Raw genomic sequence first — 27,646 nt, 5'->3', positions numbered from 1 at the left:
ATGTAGATAATATTTTAGTGTTCAATGAGTTTTATCTAAGGCCGGTGTTAATATCTTTGATTATTTTCTAATCTTTAACTATAATCTGCACAGTAAGGGTTTTACGTGACACCTGTCAATTATAAAGTCAATTCGTTTGTTTATTGAAATAATTGATAATATTGTAGAAACATTTTGCCGCTTTTAAAGAAGTTTTGATTCAAATAATAAATATGGATGGATGGCGTCTAATGCCGATTGTCGGTCACAGCGGCCGTTCTCGTGTAAGGAGATCAACCAGCTGCGCAGGACATATTATAGTGCACGAGCATTTGCGCAGACACAGGTGCACTCACTATTCCTTCACTCTCATAACCCGATGGGACGGCAATCCGACACAACCAGAGAGAGATCAAGGTAATAAGTAAAATAGGCTAAGAAATACAGTGTCTAAGATTGAATGAAATAGGCCGATTCAATGTGTAAAAGAGACACAAACAAATACGAAGGCGTCGTACGAGTATTTAACAGAACCATGACGCGTTTTCGCTGAATTGACAATCAACATAATTTAAATGGTTATAATTAAGCAACCGAGCTTAACCGAACGTATATAACCGTACAAAATCGCAGCACTAACTATTTACAACCGCTCAACAATAATCGGCGTCGTAAAAGTCGCTTTAAATCATAATTACTTATAAACTGAATCGTACATTTATATCTCACGCATTTTGAACTCTATTACCACGTGATAAGGATTATAAAAATGTCCTTTATTAAACAAATCGTTATAAAAAATCGTGTCATGCGATTTCAGACTCTATTTCGTTGTAGAAGAGGTTATGTTTCAGTTTTGAGGTTATGTTTGTGTTGGCGCGTTATGAAAATGGCCGCGAAGTTAGGTATTTTTATTGGAGCATGTTTGAAACAATGGATGTTTGTGAACGCCTAAAATTATTTTGTGTACGTCGAAGCTCATTTCGTACTTTTGTGAGTTTGATAAACGTGTCGTGAAACTTTAAGATTGTGCTTACAGATTGGTAACAAATCTGTGTAATTTTATGTTCAACAATTGAAAGAGAAATACTACTACTTCTGTACTTTTACAAGTTCCATTTTTATACTTAACAAAACAACTATTATCCTTGAAACTAATTTCACAGATTACTCAAAAAAAACTACTTTAATTTACAAAACCCTGTCATGGCGCCGAGAAAATTTAGCCGCCCATTTTTCCAAAATGGCTACCGTGGAAAGGCGCGTTCCATTCATAATAATTCGACAACACGCACTGATGTTAGTACGATAACAGAACTACGCCTGCGTTTTGGGGTGATAGGGGGTAAAATTAGCGTTTGTTTAATCGACATAATAACGTTTGGTAGCCATGAAACAAATTGGCCGTAGGGCAAAGACGCCATGTTATGTTTTTAATTCTGTAGTTAGATTTTGAGGTTATGTTCAAAGTTTTGTCGTTAAGCAGTTTATTGTTTGTAGTTTTCCTTACTTTTTAATGTATGTAAACGTTAACGGTTATTTGATTACTACTAACTAGAAAAGAGATACTAAACTAAATGATCTTTCTAAGAAATGTCATCTGTTTTTCCCCTTAGTCATCATTTTGCGAAAACCCACCTACTTCTCTCTCAAACTAAATTCATTTTGACATAAATGTAATTCAAAAAGCAACTTTTTTATTTCCATGCCCATCATTCTTTCTGCTTCATACAGCCAAATACTTTTTTTATAAAGATGCCTGTTCACAAAGTCCCGTTAGCTGTCAAAGAGGTGTTAGTACATGTCCCTGTTCACGGATAAGCGAGCAAATTAAATCATTGTAGTCCAAGACAACGGTACATAATAGGGAAATACATTCTCTATCCGGTAGAACTGGTCTCTAGAATTGGACCATTTGATTTTGTCTTTTGAGGGCCTACCAAGCCTTAGTGTCAATATATATATAACTCTATATTTTGAAAAAAAATACATCTTTATCTTTCCTTAACCTGAAAAAGACTTAGCCTGGAAAGAAAACTTCATACAGGGCTACTTAGGCAGGTACTTTTTTTCATCATTTGTTTATTTACTAAGTTTTCTGACTCTCAAAAACCCTTGTTATTTTCCTACAACGATCAATCTACTCAATGATGGACGGTGACGTAATTCGTGGGCGCTTTGACATTACACATGGCGGACATTCTCATCCTCGCACTCACACATTTTAACGTCAAACAAGATCCATAAATTATCTTCCCATAACGTTTTAGGTCACATAACTCCACGTAGGATGGTAATTAAAATTCTATCCCGATCATATTCACACCTCGCCACAATTACAACGCTGGCAATTAATAAATGAAATAACTCTGGAATTGCCAGCAGCAAAAAATCGAAGGGATGTCCGTTTGGCGCGGTGGCTGCGATGCGTTTTTGTGTCTGTGGACTGTGAACACACCTGATGTGGATTTCCGTGTGAATCTTCAACGTTTGAACCGTTTAAGCCATCAAAATTTCTTGCACTTCCAAATTCCAACACAACGACCTGTAATTAAGGCTTGGTTACTCCCAATTGTTTTATTTAAGGCAAGTTTAACTACCAACTAATTCTCAGTACTCTGATTGCACTATCAACAGTTGCTTAGAAATTGTCTTAATAACAACGGTCTCATTCAGACGTGTCAGTCACTCGACAATCTCAAACGAGCAGCAAAACAATCAATCACCAGGCCTGGCCCAATTGCTTGACTCGGGCTTCGTCGCTCTCAGTCCATAAACAACATTTTTGTCAATAAAGCCCATAATTCATAAATAGTTGTGTAATCTGCGGGCGCTAAGAATCGTCCGCCACAAAACGTGTAATGACTACCTTTTGACGGCTCGAGAGCCGGTTCCAAAATTAAATGATACGTTTTAAAAATGGAATCGCTCTGTCCCGCCTTTTTTCCATCGAGATAACCTTTAGTCCATTTGGGTTGCCATAAAGAAAAAATAAGCATCTTAGCGTTTTAATTTTTTTAAATGACATTCTTGTGGTTTTTTCTCGCTGGGAATCTTACAGTGTAATAAGTTTACGGACGGGCCGGTTTTTGCGCGCCATACTGTTTCTTCGATTTGCTCCTTTAGCACTATCAAGTTATGATTAAAATTTTGGACGGTCGCGCATTGTCGTGGGCCCGGCGCATACGTCAAGCCGTCAAACGCTGATGAGTTCAGAACCCTGTTGCGCTAATTAAGCTCCACGTTATTAATCGCTTCAGTTATTTAAATTTTGCTTGAAATGCCCGTGGGGTTATCGTTTTTTACGACTTGCGGTTACGAGATTAGCGTGAGTCGATTCCGAGAAGTAAAAAATTAACTCTTTTGCGGCAACAGATATGAGTGATACGTTCAAACGTTGCGGTGAGCTGGGCGTCTTGCGTTACCTCTGCGGAAAGCGCTTATATATAAAAAGTAGATAAAATTAGACGAGGTTTCAAACGCAGGCGGTTGGGGAAGACAGGACCGTCACTTGTGCGGGACACGGGGTGGGACATGATGAACCACCCTTAGCGTCGCCGTCCCGCTCGCGCGCGCGCCCGCCGCCTCGCGCCGTCGCTGGTCTGTCATCTGGCAACCTATTCACACGGCTGAGGGGCACCAGAACCGATTCGTAACAGTGCATAATGCATATGAATACCATATATACACTATCTAATAATAATAATTGACAATTGCCATCAAAGAATAAAGTTCAATCCTCGTGCAATACTTGTTAAAGACATAAATTTGGCGCAATAAAAATGATACATTAAAGAGAAGTAGGTAGCAATCATTCAGGTGTGTTTTTATGTATATTTTAAATTGATAGTGGTAAGTCAAGCGTCGTTAGACGCTGCGAGATGCTCGTATCGAATTTTACTGCGTCCCGTTCGACTCGAACGTAATACGACCGTAAAACTTAGAAAAATCTTTGTATATTAAAGTATTAACCGGCCGAATTGAGACGTTCTGGCCGCAGTGGGCATTAAGCGGCGCTGGCGACCTCTTCCGTTTAACAGCTACACAACATTATAGCGGGCGCTAGTCATAAATTCCGCTTCATTCATGATACACACAGCGTAAGAGACCAAAGAATGCTTCATGCGTTTGTTTCACGACCATAAATACTAATAAAACGGCCTCGTTACGGGGACAGTTCGAAAATCGGGCACACGACTTCTTAACGACACCTATTAGGGATCTTCTGTCTGGTCGATTTAATTGAAAAATTGTATCCAGAGCGTTGCAAGAGTTGTATCCGACTCCCGCGCCGGATGCGGGCCCAGACGTCCATTATTCCATTTGCCCATCCGCATGGGGACACGGCGACGCGACAGCGCTAACACGTGTCAATAAACCAATCGCGCGCCGTATCCGAACTGCGCACCTACCTTAATTACTGGCAACACTTCACTGTTCTATATTTGAATTCGAATCTCGTAGGGCCTGTTCTAAATTCGAGTAAGGTTGCGCCGCTCTCGACCAGAATCGCTTCGATAGCCATTCTGCGCCTAGAATGTTTTACTTCTTAGTTTTTTTAATAATAGAACTGTGAGCGATGCCGGGCGGTCGAATTCGGTCGATTCGCGAGCAGATTTATCGTTCAGAAAGTACCGCGGGGGGAACGTTAACACTTGTTTTAAGGCCGCAGATGAAAGTTTTACTTGCCATTCCATTTTTAATTTGAACTCTTTAAAAAAACAGCCGCTGTAACGTGGGTCTTGCGCGCGATAAATCCTATCAGCTGACTTCTTGAAATACTTTTACGGCTTATCAGGGACGCGCAATCAAGTTTTTTTATTATATTAAAATTAATTTTAAGCGACCATTAACCCCTTAGACCCGCGATTAAGTTTACAAATTGAAACTAATATGGGTTGGTTATCGTAATTCTGCGTAATATGAATATCTTAGACTGCAATGTAAACAGTGGGGTCAATAGCTGGCACATGAACCGGCCGATAGCCGGCCTTATCGTCTGCTGCACTCCGGGACAGTTCGAGACTCTCTCCAGTCAGATTTCACGTAAATACGCGCTCGTTAAGATAACGATTTCCTTTCGACGCGACGCCGCACTATCTTTTTGCTTTTATTCAAAGTATTAAAATAAGGACATACTTAACTACTTAAAGGATTTCCATGTTAATAATAAAATGAGCGGGCTTGCTACGCCTCGTTAAAATGCTCACTTATTCTAAGAAAATTCCAATTTTGAGTGCCCGATGGGAGTCCGTCGGGCAAAAAGTCCGAAAAAATGTGTATCATCATAAATAAGGTTGACATAAAGCGGCCCACGCGCGTCTCATTACCGCGTCTGTCCGTTTGTCCGTTCGTTACCTCTATTGTGGCTCTGAATGCGAGATTAGCCACACCGACACTCGTGATTGACTATTTAAACTTCGAATTCTGTGAGTGACGCATTTCTGAACGAGCGAGTAGTTCTTGTCTTTTGTACGATCGCGGCTCGGACGCTCGCTTTAGGTATTTTAGTTTTGTATAATCTGTGTAAGTGTTGCGCCCGCATTCAGATTTATGTTAAGTGTATTACGTCTGTCTTATAAATAAAATTGTTTCGTCAGATTAGATTCGTAAGTGAAAAACTGTTTTTATTTTTAATCACCCGCGATAGTCTAAGAGCGACATGTCAACGTCGTTAACGTCGACAAATAGTTGTGTCGAGAGAATGTTTAATTTCGTCTAAAATGTTTTTATCAAGATTTACAGAGGACGCGGGATGATGTGAATTGGGCGCGCGTCGGTGACCAGCCACCGGCGGGACTCGTTCTCGGCAATAATTTGGTCATCGCCCCGGCCGATGTGACCGAACACGGCCGCCGACGAAAACAACCGACACACGGCTAACTAAATAAATCAATAGATACAATACGCCGTGCCGAGCAACACTAATCTAAAAGATAAGCCTCACTAATTACCAGTAACGGCCGACTATTCATCTCGCGGCGGCCATATTTCTAAAAAGTGTCAACGAAGAAAAGCGCGCGCTAAATAGCCTAGTAACGGACCGTCGTGATTCCAATTTCAAACCTCGTTATCGCTGCCCGAAAAAAGACGAGGCTGAACGAGATATCAAAAAAGGATTCGGAAAAAATTCGAACAAGTTTTTAAAAATGGAACGTTCGATTCGTACACATGGAGCGCTCGGGCTGCGCCGGTCAGCACTCGACGGCATTGTTCCAGCCCTTCGCACCGAACCGCCGAGTCATGTTACTTCAATTAATATTATTTAATCTGTATCTAGATCCCGTCGGCGTGTTAGAGGAATTATATCGTTTCGGGAGTCACCGCGGTAGGATTTGTCGATCGCGCGATAAACTAGTAGTGTTTGATCAGCACAAGAAATAGCGTGACGTGAATACGCGAGTAGGAAACATATATTTCGATATGAGCGTCCAAATAACTGTCGTCAGACGGATCGCACTGATTTACGACATGGCGTTTGATGGCGTATAGTATTTTGACTAGAACGCGCGCGTATCAATCAGTAATTCACAGGGTGTGCGCGTAAAAAGGATGTCAGTCGTTCGGCCAACAATAAACCCTCAAATTAGCGATCGCGCGAATTACCGTTGAATCTAAAGTGCGCAATTAACGCGCGTCTACAAAGAGCCAATTCGAAAATGAACAGCGATATTCAAATTGAAAATGGAACGCGCAGCGAATAAAACAATGAGAAGCGGGTACCTGCCCTCGGGTGCTCGGTATGCGAGCCGAGCATCTAGAGCGCTCGGCCGCGCTCGGCCCGCCGCGAATCCCAATTCAAAAATGGAATCGAACAGCGAAATTTAAATAACAAATTAGTGGGTGCGTTTATAAAGCGCGTTGAGTTTCAGACTGATTCCAATTGATTTTGATGTCGGAATTATGTTAAGAGAGAAGAGTCTGATAGTGCTGGAATAGAACATTATAAATAACAGCTGCGCTCTTAAAAGCATATAAAATTATATCACGTTCGTTACTGTTTGTATATGCAACCAATTTATTGCATACCTACCTACATTTGCGGATGCAATCATAAATCTAACTATTATAAAATATCAAGTGTGGGTCGCCGTTCATTAAACTGGCAAGAGTACGTCTCGAGAGAAAATCGTCTGCGCCATCAATATTGTTCAGTGTATTAAAAGCTGGGAGTGATTCAAAACAGGGACAATCGCATTTTTATCTTAGGAGCGGAATAATAGGCATTACATCACATTAGTGTAATCTCCTGTATGTTCGAAATTCTTCCATTAAAACAATACTGATATATATGTGTATTATCACCGCCCACGGTCCGTCTGACTTGGCCCTACGGCGCACCGACCCCGGACAGAATGGCTATATTTTTGACCATTAAAAAGTAAAGTCCAAGAAACAGGTCCCGCCGGTTTTTTTCCATTTTATTATATTAATATATCATATTGTCGTATACCAAGTTATATAATTCATCAAACATTATTTATATGGTCAACTTAGTTGTCGTTTTATATTCAAATTTTAAAATGGCGGGTTCTGATTGTTTGATTGAAGAATTACGGCGTTCTGATCATGTTTCTCTAATATTTTTCCGGAATTCATAAATTTTAGTTTGTAGTTTGAGATTGTAAATAAGTTTTTGGACATATTTTAGTATGTTAATGGCTGTGTGCGGATTTTAGTTTCTGTATTTGATTTGAAAAATTAAGCGACGGCATTCTGTTTTGAGTTCCTTTTGATTTTTGTGTTTCTTGGCCTCTTAAGAAACATGCGCTTAATTCTAAACGACGTATTTTGTTGATACGTAAATAAAATTAATAAATGTTTCCTATTCCAAACTGTCTTAAGATATGTTCTATCAAAATCAGCAATCAGAAAACTTAAGTACCTACATGGTTTTTCTTTTGGACAGATAGATAGTATTATTCAATGAATCAGCCATCACAAATTATAGAAAACGGCTCTTGTATGGCACATATCATATCTCTACATGTATTTGTATACAAAACTCCTAATTAAAGTGCCCATTACAGTTTTTACAACCGACAATTACAAAAAGCCACTAAGCGGTAATGAAAAAATAATTTTCTACACAAAAAACTAGATAATCACTGCACTTCATTAATGAAATACTAGCATTTAAGCCGATAAAAATAATCATAAGTGGCAACACTCAATTATATTTTATTATCTATGTCACTTCCTATACAACCTCGTAACTTAGCGCTTGTTTCGCAATGTTACCAGTGTTAAAAAAGTCGGAAAAAATACAACAGTAATGTTGCCACGTTATCTTCTACCTAAGCAATGGCGGGACATTTTTCAACGGTTAAAACATAAAATTGAGGGTTTTTTTATCAAGTAATGTGAACAAAACTGCCTATACAATACTGTGTTATCTTTACTGGTGGAATAAGTGCCAATAAGAAGTTTTAATGTCTTAGGAATGGCCGAAACGCCCGCAGATTGACGTAGAAAAAAAAAACGAATTTGAAAATGGCGGCCGGGTAACATATGATTGGGTGTTTTTTTTATTTTATTGTTCAACCCGTTTTAATTGACTGTATTTGCTTAGGTAATTTTTATTATAGCACTGTTTATTTTATTGAATTATTTTTTACCGAACTATACCTACAAGCTAGAGTTATTTATTTAATGAACTTGTACAACTTCTGAAAAAAATTTATAAGTAAAAGTTGCCGTAGGGAAGCAAAATGGCTGATGTAAAAACCGACGGTTTGTTAGTTACCGAGTTTTTTAAAAACATCATTATGTCGATTTCTGACACTAACGCGAATATTAGACTTTAAATAAAACTACTTTTACTTGGTTATATTAATATTATTTAATCCCGACGTTTCGGATCCTTTACAGCATCCATGGTCAGTCTGCCCTATGAACATCATTATGATTTGAACTTAGTATAAATATATGCCAGTTCAGTTTTATATAAATTCTTTAAGATTTTAACTTTTGTTAGTGTCCTTTTAATCAAGATTGAAAAAGAATCATACAGCTTATATCTATGGGTATAACTAGATATTCCTACTTTTACATATAGGCTAAAACATTCAATCTGTATTAAGTAGTGTTTTGCTGTTTTAAATATCTACATACATATATTCTGTAAACCTACGTTAATATTATAAATTCGAAAGTAACTTTGTCTATTTAGCTTTCATTCACGTCAAAATCATTAAACAGATTTAAATGAAATTTGGTACACAGCATGAGAAAGGATAGATATAGGCTACTTTTTATCCGCATACGGGAAAAAGTTCATAATGGAACAGTTAGTTTTTAACATAATTTGAATAGGTTCTTAATAGGAGAAAAAATGGCGTAAGTAGTAATTTATTTTTTTATTCCATTTTATTTTGGTTTTCAAATTTAATTTTCTCAGGTTTATTGAAACCTGGTATTTGTAGTACCTTACGGGCCTAAGCTAAAGTGGGATACTTAATTATTGTCGGGATAATTTTATTATTATTTTTCACAGATATATGTACGTAGTAAAGTATTTGATTCAAATCTGTATCGTTATTTTTATTTTTACCGTGCATAACATAAATACGTACTTAAGATGTTTAATTGGAAAACTTTAATGATTTTGGCCGACATTTTATGGGTCGTTAATAGTTTTTACATCCCCATACGTTGGCGGGATTGGTCCACAGATAACATAAAATATTTTTATTCTACCACATTTACTGCACTTGGAATGGCCGCAGAATTGTTTTTGCATTTTAAGAAAAAAAAGGTATCTAAAGTATTTTTATTTATACATATAGATATTTGATATAAAAAAGACAGTTTGCTTTTGCTCTCTCTCCGAGGTAAATATCTTAGGAAATACAGAAATAAAAGATCCCGGTGAATTGAGAATCTCCTCCTTTCTGGGAAGTCGGTTAAAAAGGATGGTTGTGTATTAAAAATATTTGAGAACCAAACGTTTTTAGCGTCGGTAGAAAACAGCTGATTATATTTTTTTATATATATATTTGAGTTATAGTGCCTTTAAGTTTTGTTTTTTTTTTTTTAAATCTTTATAATAATGTAACATAAATGTATTTAAGTAGATAATATAATTTGCAATCCTTTCATTACAATAATATTTAAACGTTTTAGATTTTTGTGTGCGTCACGCCAGCGGGACCCATCGACATTTTTATAAGATGCGTGTAAAAACGGAAAATATTATTAATAATATAGATATAAAAGATACGTATTTATAACAGGAACAAGTAAACACCGTATCCAGTACACATGTTATCTAGTTATTTAGTGGGCCACCGCCGAAAACCAACACTATCACCGATTATGACAAACTATTACAGCCGATTCCTATAATCTATCCAAGCGTCGAATTGCTTACCAAAGATAGAATTAGGTATAACATAAGCTTCATACTACCAAATTCCTATCTCTAGTTAGCAAAGAATAGATGGATAGTTTATTGGAAAGGGCCGTTAGTAGACAAATTGATATCCTTATCTGGTTATATCGTGAAATTTACGATTATACCACCGTTTACAATAACCGGACAAGTATTGTGCAAATATAATTTAGTCCAGTTACGTATGAATTAATTTTTGTTAACTTTATTGGGTAAGTGAGCGATAAATTGTGAGAAATGACGACTTTCCGTTATCTTGCGTTGTTTACTAATTTTTTGGTGGACCGTTTAATGCTGAGATTATTTCAAGATAATTTGCGACGGTGAAATGTAGTATTTTTAGTACAATTTTAGATTGATTGAATTTTGTTTTTAAAGTAAAAACTTTTATTGTATTAAATAGAATGGAAACTTCGTAAATAATGACCTATGTATTGTTGCTATAAGTGTTGTAAAAGTTTATATTATTATACGAAATTCTATTTAAATAAAAAAGCATTATGCATTTAATGCACTATAATATTTTTATTCTTAAGTAAAGTCAAGGAAATTGAAATCTTACCACATTTTGAATAAAGTTTATTTTTACTAAAAACTACATTTTAGAAGTTTTAGTGTCAATGACCAATTTACTAAACACAATAGACAAGTTATCATCACTAAAATTGTTATAATAAATTATAATGACCAACTCCAACTAGCTTACCGTCGGTGGTCCATTTTTTACATATTTTTAAGAAAAACAGAAATTAATCATTGAAAAATAAATACAAGAATTAAAAATATTAACTGTATTGTATGATTAAAAGTTTAAAAACATTCTGATTAAACTTTTTTATCTTTTTCGTGGGGTTTTTTGCGAAATGGTTTCCAAGATCCGAAGCTATTGGTCTTTACAAACATGTTATTATTTTCCTCAGCTATTATGCCTTATCTTGTTTGCTACTTCGACCATTTCAATTATAATTTATGTAAATTTGTATCATCTTTATTTATCTTAAGAGGTTATGCAATTAATATTTAAGTTTTATTTTATGTGAGAATGCACATATGATTCAAGCATTTCGTTTAAACTTTACTGGTTGTACAATAACTTTTCTTATTGTATTTTAAAAGTGATATTTATCAAAAAAGGTATTTTTTAGAAAATCATCATATCATCGACATAGAAATTATGTTGAGGAAAATACATGTTATAACTATTAAAAGTGAGAATATCGGATTCAAAAATAACTTTATTCATGTTATTTTTATACTAAAACTTCTAAAAGCACATTTAAATGTAAAATGGACACAATATTTAACTATCTCGACCTCAAAATGAATGGTAATCGCATACCAACATATGTAGGCTAATGTTAAACGTTATACCATTATATGATATAATTATTATATGAATTATACGAGTATACCAATATGGCGCCGATTGCACCTAAAACATGTCCAATTAAAAGTTATTTTACTCAAAAAAAATACCTAATCTTTGAACATGTGTTAAGACATTACATTAAAATTATATGATAAATGACTTTTGTGAGCTTTTCTATGGTATAAAAAAGATTTTTATTATTTTAATGTTTGACTGCAACATTGTATACGTTTTTCTAAATAATTGCCAAACACTAGTTCTTGAACGATAAGGTTTGTGACGTATTTTTATGTTTTAAAGTCTCAAAGAATTATTGAGAATTCCATTCAGTACAGAAGTAGATATGTATGTAAACAATAATGAATCCGTCGTTTAGAAATTACGGTAAGAAAATACCTACTCCTACTATTGTATTTATAATACTTTTTAAGTTTGTTTTCCCACTAATTTATATTTTGAGCCAAGAGTAATATTATTTTAGAGAGTGCAGAATTAGGCTTTTTTACGTTTATCTGGTGTGCGTCGAAACATAAGGTCCACTTGTACATTATTACTATAAAATTATACAGGACGTCTTACTATTTTTTTATGACTTACTACATTTATAAGATTAATTTGAAAATAAATAGTAATCGCCGTCGGAATTATCAATAAAACTTATTCAATTCATTGTATGTGCTCTTTTTAATTTATGAACGAAAATTAGCTTCCTCCTGAGTATCATTCATTTGACAGATTTTATTAATTGGTGTAGTTTCTTAATAAGGTATTTAATTTATACTTTATTGCCAATTTGGATATCTAATTTGCTATTTTTGTGATTTAAATTTCTTATGAACTCGTTCCAATTATTTCTGCTATTGTCACTTCACGTTGTATTTAGGAAATAACGATACATATTTTCGATAACTGTTTTTTTTTAAGACTGAAATATATGACTGGGCTTTTCGAACACCAATTTAGATTATTACCTATCACTGATCATTCTTCTATCTATGCATAAAATCAGAATATGCTTAATGGCCATCCGTTTTGTAAGACATTACATCTCCAAGATCAACAAAAAACATTTTTATTTGACACTTTAATGGCTTGCAAGTTATTTATTTGTACCATTTAATAATACTACTTGTAAACAGAGAAGGATTAAAACTTTTATGTTTCTACGCCAAAAACAATACAACCCTAAATCTTTAGAAAGTTGTCCCCTAGAGTTCCGTTAGGGGTACATCTTTGTGGCGCGCACCAAAAAAACTTTTTCTTTTCATTGTCAATTGAATTTTATTGTCGGTTTCTGAGATACTCTTTTGTGTCAAACTGTGCGTTTAAAGCCGCTTGTAACTCCATAGATTTCACCGTGTCCCGTCCCCAACGCCCGTAAGAGAGCATTCAACAATAGACTCCCCGCTGCACGCCATTCTATACCATTTATTGTCCCGATTCACAAACCCGAGTTGCTATTCCGTCAGGTGTCCAAAATATGGAAACTTATTCATTTATGCATCAATCGGATTTATTCCCGTGACCGCTTGTCTCGCAAGACGTCAGTGGCCACGAATGCTCAACTGAACCGGAATGGAATCGCTCATTCATATCACAGTTGAAAGTTTTTATTGAGTGTGAGATACCGTCGTGATTACATTATCACAAAGTGTTTTACGTTCATAATGCATTCATTTCGTTTTCATTATCACCGGTAATGCGTCGGTGGTGTTAGAGCGCGCTCTCAGCTCGCATTATGTATGCAGAACGCGTTTTACTTGTTATAACAACTTCCCTGCTGTTGAACACGCCTAATGTGTCGTTACCAACGTCTGACCATTTTTGAAACATGTCTCAATTCTGATTTGCTTCAGTTTTTATCATTCATTTACTTCACGCTTCCTTAGTACGCGACCAACAAGTGATTACCCAAGTTTATTTTGTTTTGAACACTTGCCACTGCTATTATTATCATTATCAATTATCTGTTTATCATTATCAACTAATTTCAGACTCATCACTACTAGGCTATCATCTGTACTATAACAGCAGTTATCATACTAGCTATGTGGGTGTGTGGTGTTGTTTGTGTACTGGTCGTCAGTGTACGTACCCTAGGCTGAGCCATGAAAGCTCGGCCCGAGCCCGGGTGCAAGGCTCCGCTGGCCACCACGAACGTTTTTCGTCACGGGCCCAACCTAACACAACACACTAGCACGTGAACACATACACATCAATTATTTGACACCGTCACAGCGGCCCGCTAGCTCACTAGTGTCATAATGCACTCGCGACGGATGTTAACTAGAGGTTTTGTATGGTTCGATCACGGGACGCGGCGTGGCCGAGCGAGGCGCGGGGAAGCGGGAGGCCCGGCGCGCTCGGCAGTCTGGCGGACACTGCCGCGGGACGAGCGAGCAGGGCCGACGCCGGGGCGTGGCGTACTGCCCACTTCGCGCCGCGCCAATGGGCGGCGGGCGCCGGGCGCGCTAGGCGCGGGCCGCCCGGCTGCGCGTGTGTGCCGCTCCCCGCCCGCCACTCCGCGCGCGCGCCTCGACACAGACGGTCGTGCGCGTTTTTTCAACGGTTTTTGCGGCAATTACATGAGAGTTTTCCTCTGTTCGGATTTTCTGTTCTGTACCTAATCAAAATTGCTGAGTTCCTCTCGCACGGAACGCGTTGTGAGTTAGGTATCGGCGTTCGACGGTTTATGCTAGCTTGTGTATGTTTGGAGCGCACCAATGGGATGACTTTGGATCTTTATTTATTTAAAACATCTTAAAGATGTTTAATCTTATTGAAGCTTTTTTCTGGAATCAGCTGAACTTACAGAATCCTTGCTAATAATAACAAGTGTGTCGTTGGTCGGCTAGCGCGCATGCGCCGTCACCTCGACGTAGGACGGCCGTAGGTAAAAGTGTTTAATGTGAAAACTTTGTGATGGCGACACTCACCCGCGCCCATTCATCGTTTAGATTCAATCTTTGTATTTGAAACTTCTTAAAACTAAACTGCAACGGGAGAGAATGGAACTTCAGAATTGAACCTAATGAAATCATTTAGGTTAAGGTTTCTATTTCCATTAGTTCTTATGAATCTACAGTACCAGTTTTATTTATTGAGCCGCAAATTGAATACAAGAAAACAAATTCACAAAGGGTCACGCTACTCTAACGCACACTATTACAAAACACAAAATTTTCATCGGGCATTTTTTCTTAATTCTCTTAATCGTTTAATGTCTATGATTAACCTTTATTTTTCTTTTATTAGAATTGCAGATACTGTTATTTAAAGCATTCGTCCAGTATTATATCATTAGCTATTAGCAATGACAATTTTGATTTATTACCTACCAAAGAGAAAAACATTGAATCAATTTTAATCTGTATTTAAAAGAAGTATCTAATCTCCAGTAAATTATTTTAAAAAGTTAATATCCAATTCTACATTTTTGATGCATTAGTCTATGACAACATTTGAAACCATCCTGATATTTTTTGGCGAAACAAAATTAATAGGTATATAAAGGTGCTATATTTAACTGTAATCTGTATAATAAACTGCAAGGTAATATATGTTTCAAAGATATATTTGAACATCTTTGGCAGTCCTTACGGGTAGTCAGAAGCCAGTAAGTCTGAAAACCAGTCGTACCTAGGGGTTGCCCGGGTAACTGGGTTGAGGAGGTCAGATAGGGCAGTCGCTCCTTGTTAAGCACTGGTACTCAGCTGCATCAAGTTAGACTGGAAGCCGACCATAACATAGTTAGGAAAAGGCTAGGCAGATGATGATTAATATTTTTATGACCTGAAAATACTTTTTTGATTAGACACTTTCGAGAATTTTCGACAAATCAAGATTGTTGCATTTTTTAGACTATGCACAATATTTTTTTAGACTATGAGCTTCAAACTGTAACCTGTTGACATTAATTGATACATATTATTATTTTAAACTAAAAATAGTGGTATACTACTTTTTCTTACAATATACCTACCTAAGTATTATGAAAAAGGAAATAAAAAAATATTTATTTTATAATTAGTTTATATTGATGACATCATTACCTGTAAAAAAGACGAATCGAAGATTTTATAAAATCGATTTTACTCTTACCTGAGAATCTAAACACTTACCTTATTACAAGTTTTACACCTCTACAGATAAAACAAATATCTTTTTAATGCAATAAAAATTAATATTTTAATTAAATTTTCTACCTAGATGATGTTGTCTCAAATGAAATAACTGTATAGTCTGTATAAATTGCAAGACATGTTAACTCAGAAACTGCTCGGCCATTTCCAATGCTATTCACATACCTTACGGGACTTCTAACTAGGTACGCAGTTAACGCCTCTAAGATAATATAAGTAAAGAAGATGCTGCGAATTCTATTAATAACTTGAAAACTAACTTGGTTAAGACTTAGAAATTATTTTACACTTATCTGATTGCGATAGAACTTATCAATTATGAGAACTAATAAATTTTACGGGAATTTTATCAAGCTTGTTATTGGAGAAAGTTTTTAAGTAAGTATTAGTATTAAGTTGATGGTAAGACAGACGAATACCTATTCATGGTAAGTATAGGAATTAAAAAGAAAATATCGATTGAGAATTTTACATGATATCATTGATGAGTAGCACCTGAATTCCTAATAATTCAGAATTGATAATCTCTCTCTTTTTGGAAAGTCGGGTAATGAGGTAGGTAAATACAATATTGAATTTAAGAAACCTTTAGGATACCTTACATGCAGTCTTTTAGGACACCTTACAACATTATTATGAAAACTGAATTATCGAGGAATTCATATTTCCTATATGCTATGACCAAGATTAAGATGCCTACTCATATACTTGGTTGTCTAGTGATCGCAAGTACGACCGCTGTGCACGAGATTCTGGGTTAGATTCCTGGATGGAACCGGCTAAGCAGCTCACTCGAAAATAAGACTCAGAAGGCTTCAGAATAATTTTACGTTGGTTTATATTATCCACTCAATTATTGCCACTAAGCTAAAATTCTTCAATCACCCTTTTTAATGTTTTTACGAAAATAATTACTTATTCTTTAGCATTAAATGAAACCTGAATTTGCTACGATACCTACTTACTTGACATTACCGGATTAAGATTTGCTTTAGAAATCAGTAGGTAGGTATAGATCTACTTTTTTGTGGGTTTTTAAAGTGATTATATCCGTTATAAGGTAAACTGGCTAAGTAGTTAATTGTTTTATGACAAAAAGAGTATGGGTATGATATTTCCTATTTAGGTACCTCGAGAAAAAATACCACAAGAAACGAAGAAATGCCTAATGAAAACTGGGAGATCTAGCTATTCTGAACGACAAAAAATAATGGGTTATTATTTGTTAAATATTGTTCAGGATATCAAGCTTATTAAACCAAAAGCTACACACCCACTGACCCCTATTTTGGCTAAACTAGATATCTATCTATGTACCTAATAAGAAATGTACCGTATTTGACAATTTTAGAATCTCCATTTAATTTCAAAAACTTATTTGTCACGATAGTAGAAAAAAGATGTAGGTAACTGAATCTGTGATTAATTTGCCGTCGCAAAAATAAATATAAAATGAAACTAACAACTTGCAATCGGATCAAAAACCTCTATTTATTTAAAAATAGGAAAAAACTTCAAAAACGCAATTTTCGAATCAATTTTGCAACAGACTAGATTAACTAACTGAAAATTTTAGAAAAGGCTCTAAAATTAATCAGGTACCTCATTCGAAAACTTTATTTTTTCAAATTCATGAAAATACATTTAAAGTTGCTAAAAGCCTATTTGACTCTAATTTACAAAAAAAAATCCCAACAAAATAGTCATTCCTACAAAATTTCTGCTCAAAAAGTAAATTGCGACAGTTTTTTCCTCTCAAAAAGTTTAATGAAACAGAGATTTTTTATCAAAACCGATTGAAATTGTACTACAAAGGAATACCGAAGAGTTGTTATTGGTTGTAACCGTATCGTTAAAGTTAACTGTTGGTTACAATGATGGTTATTGTCACGGGTTTAAGTATCAAAGGGTTTTTAAACCATTGACGGTAAAAACGACGGTAGAACCTACTTTCCCTTGTCGCAAGTTTTGAGACCAAAGAGATGTAGTTATAATTACATTATGAAAATAGTAAGCGTATGATTTTATGGTAAGCTAAGGTATTGACTTAAAATCCTACATTAAACATACCTACTTATAAATGAGAAAAGAAAGCGAATGACTGTGCTGTAGTAAAAGCTGGTCAATGATAATATCTGGTACTGAAAATGCCTGTGGAAAAAGCGAAATAAGGTACTAACTCTTTGGTCACTTTGTCAAAGTATACCTATAGAATTTTGTTAAAAAAATCGTTTTTACATCTTGTTCAACTTAAAATATGTAATTTTTTGAAAATGATAATTATTACAATACTAATGTACTCGATATTTGGTGCTTTACTACATGAAATAATAAAATTTACTTTATCCAAGCAAACATAGATAGAATTTTACATTACCTTACGAGTTACCTAGGTACCGACCGTTTTACACTTCGTTACTTAAAAGTCAATTACACAACTAACACAAACACAAAATGTATAGAAAAAATAAATAGTTAGTTAACAAAATCAACATTAATTTTTTTGGAATTTTTAATACATGTTTTAGAGCTTTTAATAGTCATTTTAAATAGTCGATAGTCGCCGTTAATTATTGCTCAGTTGCATGTTTCAGCGCGCCCCGCCTCAAGGCAAGGAGTGTAGACTTTTATAGGGTGTAGACTACCAAGAAATAGGGGGTTTTAAACCCTATTGGCTAAACCATGGGGTTTATTTAAAATTACAGACTTTAAACTATGACTTCTTGACGTCGCATGCGGTTTTTTCGCGTTATTTTAATGTTAATTTTTAGTTTAGGTACGAAAGGTTAGTTGGGTTAGTTTATGTAATGTGTGGCTTGTTAAATTATGAAATAAGGCGGTTTTATAGTAATTTTTTAATTTTAGAGTTACTTTTTTATTTTTAGTTATAATATTGTGTTAATAATTATCTATTTAATGGTGAATAGGTTGTACCTTTTCTAATTTATGGCTGAAAAAGGATGTAAATGTCACTTGGTAAATACCAAAATAAATATAGGTCCCTATTACGTATGGTAAAAAAACTTATGTATAGAATATGGCCAAGAAATCCGTATAAAAAAATTACAAACTGAAAAAATAGTTTTCATGTTTTTAACGCATTGGTAGACAAAAAAACTTCATAGAATGAATATATTTAATGCCACTACTTAAGTTGAAAATGCATACTTATTAGGTATGCAAAGAATAAACTATTCAAAATAAATAATAATTCAATAAAAGATTTAAATCAAAAGAAATCAATCTTCAATGTAGCCATTAATCAGAAATCATTAATTTGTATATTAAAATATTTAAACTGCAATAAAACGATGCATTTAATTGCCATTAACATACAGTTTATATTTTTTGTACCAATTTTAATGATAGGTATAAACATATGATTATAGAATTGTACTTATTTCTATTCAAAATGCAGAAACCCAAATGGACGTGTATTTTTTTTTTTTTAAATATGACAGATTTCTATCAGTAAAATAGTTGCTTAGTTTAAACCTTTTAGTAGGTACTTTATACAATTTTTGTATTCAGTTTCACATAGTATCTTTAGTTTATAAATGTTTTTAAATTATGCTTAACATCACAGATCAAAGGAGAAGGGGACTTCTGGGCCCAGCAGTTAACTACCTGAAATATGTATTAAAAAAACCGTTACATTTTTTTAAATAAAATCACAAAATATGGTACCAGGATTCTACCCAGGAAGAGAGAAAACTTAAATTAAGATAATAAGACTAAATAATCGATTAAATAATGCCTGAAATGCCTGAATTACTAGTAATCTACTGTATTTTTATTCCGGCAACACTTGTTGGTGGCATGCGTCTGTCACTGACTGACAGATGCACTCGTTTGTTTTCTTTCATTCTGAGTGCGCACATATTTTCCTGGTTTTACTATTTAAACCCACGACCTTGGCTTTTCGACGGATCTTGCTACTCTGAATTACCTGGCTCTCGATTTTGGACAACTGTTACGCCTATCGATTGGATATCGACGACATGGATCGCTGTATGAATTGTACGATTGCGCTTGGTCGCAGTAATTCTATTGGAAGAAAAGTCTTGGAGGATGAGGCGATTTTAACAGTTATTCGTCAGTGGCGTGCATCTCAGCCTGTAAGTTTTTACCCATTTTTTACATATTCAAATCGTGCTTTTAGCAAGCCATTTTAACTTCATATCTATCGGTTTATTGGACAGTATTATATTAGATCAATAGTCAATTAGTTAGCTTAAGGTCTCTGCACACAGCGGAGCGGCGCGGCGGGACGGGACGGCGACGCGACGCTGAGCAGTTGTAATGGTCTACAGCGGGCGGGCGGCGGACGGGACGGCGACGCGACGCTGAGCAGTTGTAATGTACTAGAGCGACAGTTACCGTCGCGTCGAGCGGGGCGGCTCTGTGTGAAGTCGTCCATAGTATCTAGACGACTACGACTTCACACAGAGCCGTCCCGCTCGTCGCGACGGTAACTATCGCTCTGTGTGAAGTCGTCCATAGTATCTAGTACATTACAACTGCTCAGCGTCGCGTCGCCGTCCGTCCCGCCGCGCCGCGCCCGCTGTGCCTTTAAATAGACATATATTTTAATCTGTGGAATGTGGAGTTTGATCATTTCTCTTATAAAAAAAGTGAAGGTCACCCTCGAGTCCCGATAAATCAATTTCGGTCTCGGTTGTGACATCGACATTATTGAACATGCACTAGGGGTTGAACAAGATTTAAATGGTTATGTTATTTCAGGTAACCAGTGAGAACGTTGTATGCCAAGCATGTTGGGACTTGGCCCAAGATGTGGTTCTTGGAAGACGTGCGATTGATGCACCAACCCAAGTTGGCCATTCAAGCGTATGTCTCCGCTGTGGTCGTTCACTCTTAGCCCGGCGGTTCAACCACCTTCTTCGTAATGATTCTGCTCGTGAATCTGCGATATATAATGTGATTAGAGAGTGGATTCTACCACAAACGGTAAGATAGTTTAGTATTATATTTTAAATTATTTAAACTATATCTATACTAATATTATAAAGTGAAAGAGTTTGTTTGGTGCGTTCAACGCACTAATCTCAGAATCTACTAGTCCGACTTTAAAAATCTTGTCTGTTAGATAGCCTATTTATTGAGAATGGTTACATAACATTACGCTACATCCAATAGCAGCGGAGCAGTAAACAAAGATGCTAGTGAAACCGTGAGGTTCAGCTAGTTAAAATAATAAAACATTTATTTGTAAAGCTAACATGATTTAAAACTAGCACTAAATCATAAAAATAAAACACTTAACTGAAAGACAAGGGCACCCGACACAGGTTAGGTTAGGGTTATTTTTTTTTATTACTATCTGGACTACTGTATTATAGTATAATAGTGAATTTTTATTTTTTTGAAGGTGGACGAGGCAAGTCGTATATGCCATTCCTGTTGGATATTAGCAGACAGAGCTGCTGTTCATATGAGTACAGGTCCTTCGACTTCCTCACAAAGTAACCCACCGCCAGCCCAATCATCAGTTGGTGTTTCTGTTGGACAATTGGATGAAAATCATGACAACATTCTACACGAACCTGAGAATGTTTCCATTCAACCAGAACAAAACCAAGGTAATGATGATGTGCATGAACCCTCAGTGGAACTACATTCACCAAGTGCCCCAATTGTGGAACCAGTACAACAGCACCCTGAACCAACAATTGTATTGCCAGATTATATGCGGGCAGTTGAAACAGAGCGACGGTGCTTCATAGAAGGTTGCCAGAGAACTGAACGATATAGAGTTCCTCTAGCAACGAGAAAAATGTTGCTTAATGAGCATAAATATTATGTACCACAAAATAATCGACTTTGTGATATACATTTAGTAATTGAGGCATGGGACTTCCTTGATAGTTTAAGGAGTAATTATTTACAAACATTTACTGCAAGACATATCCAAGATATGTTTACACTAAAAGAAACCCCAAAAGAAAGGTTTTTGAATTTTGAAAATATTGATAATATGGACGACCATGTTGTGCATACCTGGATCGGGTTTACTAAAGTTCAGTTCCGTCAATTATTTGATGAGGTTCCACAATTGATAGAAATTCGTAATAGTTCTTCAGTTTTAGCAGCCTATCTTATCAAATTAAGAAGTGGGGACTCAAATGAAAGATTAGCAACATTATTTAAAACATCTAAGAAAACTTTAGCCAAGTGGCTGTGTCAAGCCCGTGACATATTAACTGAACATTTTGTGCCTCGGCACTTAGGTTTAGAACACATCACTAGAGAACAAATAAAAGAAAGGAACTTAGCCATTCCTAGTGCTTTATTTGAAGGAGATTCTAGGCCCATCGCTATATTTGATGGAACTTACTGTTATATTGAAAAAGCTCTAATTATTTATATCAAAAAACATACAGTTTGCATAAATATAGGAACTTAACCAAACCTTTTTTAATGGTGTGCACAGATGGTTACATCATTGATGTTTTGGGCCCCTATCCAGCTACCACGTCAGACTCAGATATAATGAGACATGAATTTTTAAGTGGAAACCCACTCCAGGATTTTTTCCAAAATGGTGATGTATTTATACTGGATAGGGTTTCGAGATTCATTACCTTTGTTAAACCAATGTGGATATAGGACATACGTGCCTGCTACTTTGGCGCAGGGTGAAACACAGCTGTCAACACTTGACGCAAACAAATCGAGGGCAGTCACCATTTGCCGTTGGGTCGTTGAGATTGTGAACGGTAGGTTTAAAAGAGATTTCAAATTATTCAGGCAATGTTATTTTAATACAGCCTCAAGAAGTTTAATAAGAGATTTTAAGGTGGCTGCTGCTCTCATAAATAGGTTTCACCCTCCCATAACCGATAGAATAGACTGTGGGGCTATCATTAATCAGATTAATTTAAATATGAATAGACATAACATATTAGGTGATTTTATTGTTAACAACCAATATAATAGACGTAGGGCTGATTTTGAAACAATAACTATTCATAATGATAATTTAAATGATTTTCCCAGTTGTCATATGATGAATTAATTCTTGTATGCTTAGGTACATATCAATTAAAGCAGGCACGGTCCTATTTTGGTGAACATTTGCGGGGAAATGATGGGTTTATAATAGAAGTGTGCAGGAGGTAAGCAGCAGCCTTCTTCGACAGCTGTCAGCTTCAAATACTTCTTGGTTATTGCGAGGCCGAATACAATCCCGCCATATAAGTCGCAAAACATATTTTGTTTATATTTTAGTTGATAGCTGTCGAAGAGGACGAGATTCAATATTATCATATTATTGTAATTGTATTGTAGGTAGAAGAACTGTAGGCTGCTGTGCCCATGTAATGTGCATTATATGGTATCTCAGTTGGGCAAGATTCCAAGAAAATATCGTACCCCCTGCACAATTTTTAGATGACATTCTAATAATAATTGAAGATGAATGATAATACATGTTTAATTATTAAGTATATTGGTGTTTTATTTTACTTCCTTCTCCCTTTTTAGTTTTAAAAGGTTGGTTCCTGCTGCTTATAGGTTACAGGAAATTGCAAGTAGAAACTTGTCTTCGACTATAGCGAAAGGCCGCGTTTCCACTGACGCGGAGCTGGGCGGAGAGGAGCTTAGCGGTGCACAAATTGACCAATGATTATGCTTGAAATCTCCGCTCCGCTTCAATGGAAACAGTACGAGCGGGGTGGAGCAGAGCTGAGCGAATATTCATACATCGAGGCGGTGCAGAGCGGAGGACAGCGAGCATTGGGGTGCAGAGCGGAGGACAGCGGGGCGGTACGGAGCGGTGCGGAGCGGGGTGCGTGACTCGCGTGCAGTGTGTCTGTAAAAATGCGCGATTCCAAAAGCATGCTCCACTCCGCTCTGCTCCGCTCACTGACCACTCACCGCTCTTCATCGCTCCTCTCCGCTCAGCTGCGCTCCTCTCCGCCCAGCTCCGCTTCAGTGGAAACACTGACCACTTTTCACCGCTCTTCTCCGCTCCTCTCCGCCCAGCTCCGCGTCAGTGGAAACGCGGCCAAAGTCCAGGGCACGCGCCGGTTGCCGCTGCGTAGGGTGATGTCTCGAAGATCTAACAGGTTAGGCTTTCACATGCTTCATGCATAAAACCATTACACAACCGAAGTGATTCAGAAGTATTTCGCAAATTACATAAAAAATACAATGTTATAATATAACCTAACTTTTACTATAATTCAGATAACTTGGTTTCTGGGTAGCCAAAATTCACCAAATTTTTAGTGAAGCCTTGTTATTATATCCTCTTACAAATAAGGCTACTTTGATTCAGTTAACACCTGGGCCCAGGAACCTATGGAGCCATTCCCTTCTCCTTTGTACACAATAGTATTGGAACTGATTGCAATAGAAAGCAGAAAAAATATATATATGCTCAGGTAAAAGACACACCTAATTATATATCGCTCTTTTGTTTAAAACTGAGACTAATTGCTCGTGTTTTATATTAAGCATCATGTGTTAAGTTCAAAATGTTAGATTTTTCTATGTTTCTATCGGCAAAATAATGTCAGCCATTTACTACCGCCGTACCTATGTACGAAACTTTAACTCGTTAAAGTGTTCATAGGCATTATGAGGTATTTTGCCTGTAGCTACGATAATGTTAAAGTCATATAAGGATTATTATTGATATTACATTTAATTATAGGTATTTATGTTTAGGTATGTGACTTGGACAATGAGTATAAAATTAACAATAAATCTACTCGGCATTGATAAATCGACCTTCCTTTTACTATTAACAATTCACATATTAATAATAATGGAATTTATAAGAATTTATACTTTCTGCAAGCAACAAATATGAAATAAAATATTATTCATTCTAAATCGAAAGCCTACGAACTCGCCGCACAGAAATTTCAAGTGTTACTCAAACGTACAACCAACGCCATCTAGTATCGAGTAGCGGAACTAAACGAAACTTTTCGTCGGCAGTTTTAACTTTTCACGTCATTAATTTTAATTACACTTATTGTACTTAAATAGATGTTAAAGTTAAATGTATTTTTTTGACACTACTAATAAAGCTGTAAAACTAATTCTATTTCGAAGATAGGTAAAGATTTTATTACTCGCATTATAAGCTAGCTACATTATAGTGGTAGGTACTAATTAAAAATCATAATTAAATCCCACACATTTAAGTGTTAAGTCTGCATATTATAATTTAATTATTCGTCTTGTAAGTGTCCATTAAAAACACCTTATACACTTTTATATATACCTACATAAACACAATTTTTCTGGTTTACCACATAATGATGTTAAATTGTACATGTATTTTTAAAATACGGTGAGTATGTTGACTATAAATATATACTATTATTCGCGAGGCTAAACCTAAGGTTATTTCTAGTTAGTTGCATTGTATTTATAATACCTTCTTCCATCTAACTTTAGGACACTGAAAACATAATTATTGTATTTTTAATAAATATATGTGTATTCATAAAATGTTATATTTTGAGTATAGTCTCTGAAGATGTCCTGACTGAAGTTTGAAAAAAGAAATTATCTGAGTAGGATCCTACCTGCCTGTAATTTTAATTTAATTTACTTATATTTCTCACTTGTTAAAATAGCTTTAACGTCTTCCCCATTAACATTAATGGAAATTATAAAACATACTTAGATGTCCGATTTTTCACTTTCATGAAAAAAGATCGGGACAGTAAGTTATAATAAAAATAGTTTGCTGTCTATGTGTGATCCAATATCGCTAGGCTTGTTTAGTGAGGTTAGAAATAATTTTGAAAGGTTTTAGCGAGAACAGTGAGAAAGCTTTATTTACATAGTTATTTACCTACATAAGTAGATTTTACAATACATATTTTAAAAAGGTTCGAAACCGCGATGCAGGCCGCAATGAAATATGAAAGAGTTGGACCACATTTTTCCGTACAAACCATTCTTAGACTATATATCTACCTATGTACTGGATTTACCAAACTACCAGCATAGCCACTACAAATACAAAGTATATACCTCTATATGTAATAGTGCCCATGTAAAATTATATTTCAGACTACCAGTACGTTCAATAGCAAGCAGATATTTAGCTCAAAACTCAACGCCATGGTTTTCCTCACAACCGAATCGCAGGCGCACAAAACACACGATATTTGAAATACCATCGACTACAATGTATTTATGGTTTATTATTTTTATTTAACATCAAGCTTATAGTGTTTATTAGTGAATTCTAAGTCGGCAGACGTTTTGACCGGTTTATTGGATCGCAAATTAACTAGTATTCGCACCCGGTTTGTTTTACATGTACGGACGTAGAAAAATAGTCTTATGTAGTGTAATGTATTTATATTTCCTTTATTTGAAATAGGTACTTAGTTATTTTGATTCGATAGTGATTTATGTATGAAAGGATGTTATGTAGGATTGTGGGAAATATTTTTGTGTAATATTTGGGTCAAGTTTTCTTGTGTTTTTCGACTTGTAATAAGTACCTAATCTAGATTCCGATGTTGATCAAATTAAATAAATATTATATATGTTTAAATAATAGTTGTAGTAGTGTGTAGTCGCTTATAGGGTGGTAAGCTACGAATCTAGTTAAGTTTGTATGTGTTGATTTGTTATGTATGTGTTTTTAGTTTAGTCTAGAATAAATTAATAAGAAACCATCTGCCGCATTAGGCAAGTCCTGTAAGGGTAGATGTAAGGTTGTGTGTAAATAAATAAATAAATACCTACATAGGTACGAAGGATACCTACATTGAATGTTAGGTACGTGTGTGATAAAGGATTTGGAAGAAGACATGTTGCAAAAACCCTTTATAAAAGGGATGGAGGCAAGACTAATAAGAAAAACTAAGAGCATGCACTAACTGTTGTTTTTCATATTTTTAAGATTGTCCGTATGTATCTCGTTTGATAAGCCATTATAAATAAATAATGGAGATCTATACCTATCTTTTTAACAAACTTTCTCATTTATAGGTAATCTTAATAGATTAACCTTTTGTTAGCCGTCTAACCCCAAACATTGTATTTTCTAAGTAACATATCCTACGAAGGATAACCGGCAGGAAAATCCTAAATATCTTATACAGTTTTACATTATTTTTTTAGAAACCATTCAAAATAAGTCTCATTATCATAAACGACCGAAATTCAGTTCGTTTTTAATTAAAAACTCGTCGCTTGACCTCTTTGATTCGTAGTGCGTAACAAATGATTCTTCCAGAGTTATGATAACAATATTGGTCTGAGGATCATATTGTATTACGATAATGACTTGTAAGAAGAAAGGTACATAAGTTACTGTTTAAATTGGTTTTGTTCGGGATTTCTTTTTCCTTGTAATCAATTCAATCATCGCTTAATTTTTGTACATTGATAAAATTTGCAATTTTTCAGTCCTACACTGAATTTGCACTGGCTTAGTTCAGGTTTCCTTCAATTATGTCATGTTTAAGGTATACTTAAAAAGTAGGTCTTGTCCTGGAATCGAATCAGCAAATTTACATTTAAGAGTCGAGTTTTAGCCGAATTAAATTATAGTGGTTACTGAATTTTACTCCTATGTAGGTTCTTATGTACCTACCTATGTATTTAATTTTGATTTGAATCTAGATTTCAGTGGCGGTGTTTCGGAAAGCATCTTTGGCAGTCATTATGAGTAGTCAGAACCCAGAAAGGCTGACAACCAGCCTTACAAAGGAACATCGGGTTGCGTAAGATTGGGTTCAAGAGACAGGCAGTCGCTCC

At 35.7% G+C, this 27,646-nt stretch overlaps 3 protein-coding genes across 7 annotated transcripts in view; 1 reads left to right on the top strand and 2 right to left on the bottom strand.

The window, feature by feature from the left end:
* Window positions 1-14,151, bottom strand: part of LOC110379250 (homeobox protein homothorax) — a 250,907-nt gene extending 236,756 nt beyond the window's left edge. For 3 of the 5 annotated variants that reach the window (XM_021338844.3, XM_021338845.3, XM_049848791.2), the window contains exon 1: window positions 13,837-14,151. In XM_021338844.3, the coding sequence (XP_021194519.1) occupies window positions 13,837-13,851 (15 nt within the window). In that variant the 5' untranslated portion in view covers window positions 13,852-14,151. The remainder of the gene's footprint in view (window positions 1-13,836) is intronic. The other 2 variants (XM_021338847.3, XM_021338846.3) reach the window with 2 other exon arrangements.
* Window positions 1-27,646, bottom strand: part of LOC110381946 (alanine--tRNA ligase, mitochondrial) — a 317,119-nt gene that overhangs the window by 143,574 nt on the left and 145,899 nt on the right. The window lies entirely within an intron of this gene.
* Window positions 19,471-22,310, top strand: LOC126054854 (uncharacterized). The gene is made up of 3 exons (XM_064039872.1): window positions 19,471-20,001; window positions 20,630-20,854; window positions 21,276-22,310. The coding sequence occupies exons 1-3, from the start codon at window positions 19,885-19,887 to the stop codon at window positions 22,308-22,310; spliced, it is 1,377 nt and encodes a 458-aa protein (XP_063895942.1). The 5' UTR covers window positions 19,471-19,884.

The sequence above is a fragment of the Helicoverpa armigera genome, chromosome 20, assembly GCF_030705265.1.
Source record: "Helicoverpa armigera isolate CAAS_96S chromosome 20, ASM3070526v1, whole genome shotgun sequence".
Taxonomy (NCBI): Eukaryota; Metazoa; Arthropoda; class Insecta; order Lepidoptera; family Noctuidae; genus Helicoverpa; species Helicoverpa armigera.
Note: the sequence above shows the minus strand (reverse complement) of the source record. Positions and strands in the feature narration are given on the sequence as shown.

What these genes read in the sequence shown, in the direction of transcription:
- LOC126054854 (XM_064039872.1), top strand. Translation starts at nt 19,885, where the DNA reads ATGGATCGCTGTATGAATTGTACGATTGCGCTTGGTCGCAGTAATTCT. An exon ending in AGTGGCGTGCATCTCAGCCT is followed by an intron (nt 20,002 to 20,629) that starts GTAAGTTTTTAC and finishes ATGTTATTTCAG; the next exon opens with GTAACCAGTGAGAACGTTGT. An exon ending in AGTGGATTCTACCACAAACG is followed by an intron (nt 20,855 to 21,275) that starts GTAAGATAGTTT and finishes ATTTTTTTGAAG; the next exon opens with GTGGACGAGGCAAGTCGTAT.